The following is an 8,215-nucleotide window of genomic DNA, read 5'->3' as shown; positions in this document are numbered from 1 at the left end:
TATTATTATTACTATTATGAAAAATAAATAAATACACTTCACTATTCAAATTTCTCTTCTTTAAATATAAATGCACTTTGGAATGTATATCTGTAACCTTTTTTTTTTTTTTTTTTTTTTTTGTGGTTCTCTTGCACTTCTAGTTTGGCTATTGAACAGGAGAAGAAACGTCTTAGGGTTACGTTAATGTGAACATCATGACACTGCATTCACAAGGTAACTAGATACATAGTGATACCTCAGCTGTTGTATTACGCTAATGAAAAAAAAAATATAATAATAATAATTGAAAAAAAAATTCCTCTCGACATCTTAACTTCACATTACTGGAGCAAGAATCTCTAATGAGTAAAAATTATGGCATGACCTGACTTCAATATGAGGTCAGGTTACAGAAATTAACTTAACTGTACACATGCGGAGAACGAGACGAAGCCTAATCCGTGAAAACAAACTCCACCACAAATCCCGCTGGCTTGCTGTGACCTCGTGTCAATGTCACCCTCGTCTTACGCCAACAAGTCATCTATCCCATAGGAAAATTAACAGTCCTCAGGAATCGACTAATAATTTAACAGTAATAATCAACGGAGAAGTTGAACTGTGCATGTTTTTTTTTTCTTTTTTATAAGTTAAAAAAAACAAAAAAACATAAAAAGTTAAAGGGGGATACTGAATTATTTCCTTTCTTTTGGAAAACTGTACATTCACAAACACAAACAAAATTTCAAGTTATCACAGAAAATATTTTTTCTTCTTATTAGAGATACGATCTGAAAGTGGCACTGTGATGCAAATTTAAGCTTGTCATTCCTTTATCAATGGGGGCACCCTGGCATGGACAATGCTTGATTTCTTTTTTTTTTTTTAGCTACATTTTTTATTCTTTATCCCTGGTCTTAAGGTGCCTGGCCCAGAAGAAAATTGATTAAAAATGGCATCATCTCTTCTATGCAGTCAACTGAATTTCTACCTACAAAATATTAATTTCATAAAAAAAAAAAAAAAAAAAATCTGATGACCATATTTCCTATACAAGTCCTGGCTAAAAGAAAGAAAGAAAGAAAAAAAAAAATATTGAAAAGCCATGTTTCAATGAAGCATTCTACTGCTGAACTTTGTGTCCATACCAAGCACACATCTTTCTTTGTGAAAGATGTGCTCTTATTAGTACTGACTCTTAGCACCCTGTTAACTTACGGCAAAGAAGTTATCAATAAAAAAAAAAGAAAGCATGAAAACAAAAAGAAACCATTGCTCACAAAATCTTTTTTCTTTTTTTTTTTACATAACCACAAATATCATCAAACAACTTAACAAATACGGAACCAAATTTCTCATTAACCTGTGCTATGTCTTTTACCTAAACGACTAACTGCACAAAAACTGTCTTTTTAAGCCAGAAGAATTAGCCAGTGAGATAATTTTTCCACGTCATTACCAGCTCCTCAAGCAACCCAGCATCAATCACGCCCGTAAGTCCAACTGCCGCATGTTCACCAACCACTGAATATCTACATAACCACTTACACACAATACTACACTGTAGAGCATAGGAATAAAAACAAGTCTGTTGTAATCCATAGATATGATACGGTAAGCAAAGGGAGCTACGCTGGGAACAAGAAATATCATGATCCGTTTCCCCGGCAATAGGAATGGGATGATCATTATTATTATCGCCCTTTTTTTCTCTTACTTTTCCTTTCTTAATGATAAAAAAAGTCTCCTATCTCTTAGAGGATCATGAAATCTCCATACTTTTTTCTTAAGAGGATGTAATCTTTGATGACGTGGGGAGAGATGAGGTTTGTTTGTAAGCGACGTAAAACAGGAATATCGGGAAAGCTTACAAAAATGCACCTAATTACAGGACTTGTTCCCTTCTTCTCTTCTTTGTGTGTGCTTCTGACATGAAATAAAAATTGTGAATGAAGAATACCTGTGTGTTATCAAAGGGAGGGGTGGTTTCACTCTGAGAAAAATGCAAAATGAAATTGATTAAAGAAAAGGGAATTTTGCATTTATGACAAAAAAACAAGACTGGAAAAAAAAATGTATGGTTATCCCAATAAAAAAAAGAAATAGATAAAAAATAAAAAATAAAAAATTAAAAATTAATAAAAAGCCATTCCAAAAAGGAAGGAAGGATAAAGAGTAGAGAGAAATAATGAAAAAAAAAAAAAAAAAAAAATACAATACCATGGGAAAAAAAGATTTAAAAAAAGAAACGGAAAAAAAAAAAAAAAAAAAAAAAAAAAAAAATAGCACAGCTTATGCCATCATGTAATCATGTACTCGAACAGGATGCCTCCAGCCCGACGACAGCACCCATGAACAGAGAGAAGACATGCTGAGGACTGGGACTAGGCTCCGAGGGTAGTGATCCTGTCTCTGTTACTCTTGTTGTTGTAGTTTGTTGGTATCTCTAAACATGCTAAATAATTATCATCATTATCATCAAAGAGGATCTGAATAATGGGTACACTTTATAGACGATCAGAATCGGTTTTCGGTATTTCGTCTTTTTTTTTTCTTCGTCTTGTTTTTCATATTTTTCTTCTTTAATCTGAAGGATCTTTGAATAATCTGACATTGATTCAAGTGGTATCAATATCTTCTTATTTCACCTTCTTCTTTGTTCTCAACCTGTACTGATCTTTCACCTTCTTCCATGAATGCTTGAAATTAGTTGTAAACAGGGTGAAGATTGAGGTGCAGGTGATGGCGCGGAGACTCGTGCTGACTCGAGGTCCCCTGCTGTTGCTCCCTCCGAACCCTAATAGAGGCCAGGATGTGCAGGACCATTGCCTTGCAGTCACCGCACACGACCATCAGTTCCCCTCGCAGCCTCTCCTCCGCCTGGGTGGTCCGCGAGCGTTGTTTCTGTTTCCTTTCGGGTTGAAAGGAAGGGGAAGGAAAGAGAACAAACTTCCATTAGTCTCATGAGGGAAGGTATAAAATGTAATGTATGCTCTACTTCTTTGTCAATAAATTCAAAACACTACTGACCTCAAAATTGGACCAAAAGAGAGAAAATTACAAGTATATATGCACAATTCTTGAAAATATACTTATTTACAAATACATCCATGCAGAAACCGCTAGAAAATAGTAGAGAGAATAAGTCACCCCTCTCCCTCAACCCCACAAAACATTCAAGTAAACTGTCTCTGCTTAAGGAAGTGATAGAACTGCATGCATAACAGTAGCAGTATTTAGCAGAAAAAAAAAAATTAAAGAATTCTGAAAAAAAAAAAATATATATATATAAAGAAAAGAAAATGCCACTTACTGGGCTAAAAGGCGCTGCCTGGCAGTTTTACTTTCAGCGACACCAAGAGTCTGAGACCTCACCAGCTTTGGCCTTTTTGGGTGCAAAGAGATCATGCAAAGCAGAGGGAGATAAGTCATGCATATTGAAAAAAGAAAACCAAGAATATAAATATCTAAATATAAAAACAATATAATGAAAAACAGGCCATGCATACTGAAAAAACACCCAAGAAAAAAATATATACACAGTGTGACTTTTTCTTAAAGAAACAGAGAAGAATGGGTTATGGCAATAGAAAAATAAAAAATTGCTGCTGTACACAATTTAAAGAGTGAAGAGCCTGTAGTTGTAGCATAAGGTTGAGAGGAAAAAAAAATATTCCATCTTTTCTTGAATGCATGGCTACTGTGGTATTGGATAACTGAACTCAATTGCATAATTATATTGCACAACAAATCAAGTATCTAATTACATGTAATAAACTCACTTTCCACAGATAGTTTATACTGTCTTAGATGATTAGTTATAATACAAAATACTACTAAACAAATTTTTAGTGTGTTTGAGTTTTTCTAAATTTCAAGTAATCTGTCTTCTATATATTTTCTTTTTCTGTAATCTCAAATTACTTTGTGTATATACATAATTCCATACATTAATGAGCCATTTGCATAAAGTTATACAAAATACAAAGATCTCTATGTAACACAACTGTATATGTTTGGGATAAATTGCACAGCCTTACACAAATTATGCATTTGAAGTCCTGACTTGTACACAATAACATCTAAATCATCCACAATTACCACACTCAATGGAATCAAGGATGGTTCTTACAAGAAAGGTTTTAGCCAACACACACTCAAACATAAAAAACAAACAGCATAAAAGCTTACTAACTTGGGTGGCTTTTTCGCCCAAGGGAAGCGGTGCTTGACCTCCAAACGACTAATTGTATGGGAGCGCATGAGGCGACATCTAAGCAAGCAGGGCAGAGAAGGAACTTTACTTGAAACTATACACACAGGAGCATTTTTCACATGCAACACTCTGGAGTATGATCAGTAACCACAGAGAAAGGGAGAGGAAGAAAGGAAGAGAGAATGAAGGGAGAGGGAGGAGGGGAGGGAGTAAGAATGAGACAGAGGGAAAGAGGGAAGAAGAAGAGAGGCACACAGGGAGAGATGGTGTTGGAAAATGTAAGCTAGAAAGACAAAAAAATAAGAACAGGGAAAAATCATGCAAAATATGTATTTTTTTCAGTCAGTTCAAGCATAAAGATATTATTTCTAAACAAGCCAAAAAACTGCACAGGGTGGTGCACAAAAAAAAAAATAAATAAAAAATAACAGTATCCCATAACCCATGCCTTAAAGCAGACAAGCAGTCACAAGCAGAAAGTCAAAGCATTCAAAACAAATCATCAATAAATAAATGCAAGCATGGAACAGAAAATATATAACAAAAAACAAAAACCCAAAACCAAACACACGAGTAAATGAACAAAAAAAAAAAACTTTTGGGGGAAATGCCAAACCCCAAACTCCTTATAACTTACTTCTTGATGGCTTCATTGACATAGGGTGCAGGTGACTGTGCAGGCAGCGAGGCAGGTCCCTCGACAGCTCTGGTGAGGGTTGGCGAGGAAGGTGCCGACCCCACACTGCCACTAACACTGCTACGTCGTTCTGCGTTCCCACTGCTTGTGCTGTTCCCTGGCAGCTGTAGGTCCTGTGAATACAGTGTCTGGTTAATATTTTCCTCTTTACAATAAGGCCAAGGCAAAGCTTCCTAAAGCACCTTAACTTTTATATAAATATCTTTTTTTTCTTTTAACAGGGTTAGTTTACTAGTACTCAGACTAGCTCTGATGCATCCATGAGCATTCTTATTCATCCTAGATTTCATAGAAAAATGGAAAAGGTATTGTAATAAAGACCCTTTCAAATTTATACCATAATAGAACACAGGGCAAAAAAAGTAGCTTTACACACTCAGAAGCTGCAGCACAAAGAACACACTATATAAGCAAAAAAATAACTCTTTCTTTGATTTTTTTTTTTTTTTTTCATGTATTTATATGATATCATGACACATGCGAAAGATTAAGGCAGAAGCTCCGGCTGTCCAAGTTGGCATGCAGCCACTCATAAAACAGCAACAACTGTGTAAATACAGTATCTGAGTGCGTGCATGGAAATGAAGCCACGGGAAATGATTATACAGAGCGGTTGCGTCAAGGATCAAATGCCGGGAGTGAAAGCAAGACGTTTCCGTATTTTCTCTTCTATGGCTAAAACACAGATAATGAGTGAGTGAGGTGTTTAGCATACCGTAGCAGAGTGCGTTCACAAATTAGCTCCACTTAATTCTCTTTTGACATACTGCTACATATTTTATACTAACTCAAAGGACAATGCTGTGGGTGAGAGGCAGTTTATGTACATATTTCTGACCAGTGTAAGTCTCTCTCATTGAAGGCAAACTCCTCTCAAAAAAAAGATAAGCATCACGAAGCCAGGAACTCGAGAGAGAGAGAGAGAGAGAGAGAGAGAGGGGGAGAGTGTGTGTATGGAGTTCTTCTTTTGGGCCGGTGGGGTGGGCGGGGTGGGGGGGGAAAAAAAAAAGAGAGAAAATGAAAAGACAAAGCTTCACTCTTTCTCAAGATGTCCACAAAAAAAGAAAGAAAAAAAAAAAGCCCTTTTATCATTAGCTTTCCTGAGCTGTACCTGAGGCAGGATGTGAGTGCTTGCCGAGTGACTTACGCTCTCTTCGTGCTCTGTTACCTGAATGCGTTTTACGATGTGTTCAGAGATGTTAAACTGCAAAGAAAGTGTGTGTGGCTTTACTCCAGGCAACACCATCAGGACCTCCTAACCTTTACAGTTATCTGGTACCTTTATTAGTCACTGACATTGGTCACTCGCTTTCAACACCAAGACAAGGTCACCATCCCATCGAATGCTTTATCAAACTGAGTAACTAGGAAGATTTGAGGGCAAAAGAGGGAGACTAATATTTTGGTAATTTGATGCTGGGTTAGTAAACAGCTCTTTATATCCTCCAATGTTGACTAAAGAAGCTTTCTAATGCCCAGAAATTGCTTCAAGATGGGGGTGTGGGGTTAGGGGTTGAAGACGCAGAATGGGGAATGGGGAAACAAAATAAGGTCAAAGAAAGGGGAAGAAAAATATAATGCCTTCTCACACCTGTTTGTCTGTCTGTCCTCATGAGACAGAATAATCTAAAATCATGCACCTTATATGTGCTCTACCATGCAATCTCTGTAACTGGTCTTGTGATATATTTGTGCAAGAATTCTCTCTCTAATGAACTCAGCTCACCAAAACGTAAAGGCGTCTACTGACATTTTCCACGCCCTTTTTCTGTAAGATTTGAAAATTTTCACTGTCTTTTCCTCTTTTGATTAGTTATCTTTTGGAACTACAAACAAAATATTCACATCTTTCATTAACCTGTATCATAATCTATTATTATAATAACTTGGTATCATCCTTTTCATACATCTAAGTCACTCACCTCTACAATAACATATAAGTAACATTCACCTACATCCTCTTTACAAACACACAGAAACACTCATGCACATTGACTACATAAAACCATTAACAACTATTTTTCACTGTTATTCAAAAACAAAACAAAAAAAACACTATGCAATACAAATACACATATATATCCCATAAACAATATAAAATTCTTTTCTACTCAAACATAAACTTTTGGATCAAGCATACCACTAGTTCATAAATCTATGTTATCTCATTTCATTAAAAGAAAATGCCCTGTAGGAAAAAAAAGTAAAAAAATAAAATAAATACATAAAAAGATATAAGAAAAAACATACATATATATAAAATATATAATAATAATAATAACAAGTAAGAAATAACAATGGCTAATGACCACCTTAAGTCAGTACAGCCACTAGTAAAGATGATTTTCCAAGATAGCCTGTGCATTTAACACTCTCCTCTTCTTTTCCTCACATGAAATAAGGTAATCAACTCAGAAAGCAACCAACTTTGAATTTAGACTGCAGTTAATCAAGTTGGCAATGTCATCGGTCCTAAACAGCCTCATATGCCTAAACTGTACAATCAAACACCTGAATTCTGAGCCAAATTCTCATAAAATGCTTATAAAAGGAAGTTCCATTTGCATACTACATCTGCTCCAATCTTGTGTTCAAATCTCTAGAGACAAACTAGGCCTATTTATCTATATCCAATATCCATACCGAATAAAAAGAAAGAAAAATAATAATTACAACTAACTCCTTACATGATAATTAACAGAATAAAAGGGAGCATAATACTAAGATATCACAAAATGAAAATCTAACAAAAAAGTAAATAAATCAAGTCAAGTTTTTGTACACAATACAGATATTTACAAAAAAAAAAAAGAAATGTGAATACAAAAAAAACAAGTAAACAAATAAAAGAAAAATATGAAACACTTCAAAATAAGTAAACCAATCTATGACCTAAAATAAAGGAGCCAAAACGCAGATACACTGCTAGATGCTAACCGTAAGTCTCGACAAGATGGAGCGAGGCAGAGACATGTCTTCGTCGTCCTCTCGCGGAGACAGCGCCTGTGGGGTCAGCATCTGCACAGGGATGTTTGAAAAGTGCTCGGTGGGGATGCGCATCTGCAAGGGAGTGAAAAGAACTATGACATGATGAATGATAGAAGAAGAGGGATGAGGAAAATTAGTGCTGGGATTTGTAAAGATAGGACAAGTGAATAATGGAAACTTTAAGAATGTGAAAAAAAAATTGTAGAAAAAAAAAAGAATAACAGAATCCTTCAATGAGAACAAAAACAGAAAAAAGTTACAGCCTTGATTTCCTTCCACTATAAAATAAGAAAAAACAAACACACCACAAAACACAAAACTAATATGCCAAA

At 35.5% G+C, this 8,215-nt stretch overlaps 1 protein-coding gene across 1 annotated transcript in view; it reads right to left on the bottom strand.

Annotated features, from left to right (window-relative positions):
* Nucleotides 1-2,225: 2,225 nt before the first annotated feature.
* The window catches only part of LOC119575233 (protein spire-like), a gene marked incomplete in the record, with an annotated part of 105,554 nt that continues 99,564 nt past the window's right edge, over nucleotides 2,226-8,215 (bottom strand). Inside the window, 5 exon segments of the mRNA XM_037922734.1 lie at nucleotides 2,226-2,893; nucleotides 3,296-3,367; nucleotides 4,836-5,008; nucleotides 6,007-6,099; nucleotides 7,833-7,955. Of these exon segments, the coding sequence (XP_037778662.1) occupies nucleotides 2,689-2,893; nucleotides 3,296-3,367; nucleotides 4,836-5,008; nucleotides 6,007-6,099; nucleotides 7,833-7,955 (666 nt within the window).

The sequence above is a fragment of the Penaeus monodon genome, chromosome 7, assembly GCF_015228065.2.
Source record: "Penaeus monodon isolate SGIC_2016 chromosome 7, NSTDA_Pmon_1, whole genome shotgun sequence".
NCBI classification, from domain to species: Eukaryota; Metazoa; Arthropoda; class Malacostraca; order Decapoda; family Penaeidae; genus Penaeus; species Penaeus monodon.
This window is presented reverse-complemented; position numbering and strand designations above follow the sequence as displayed.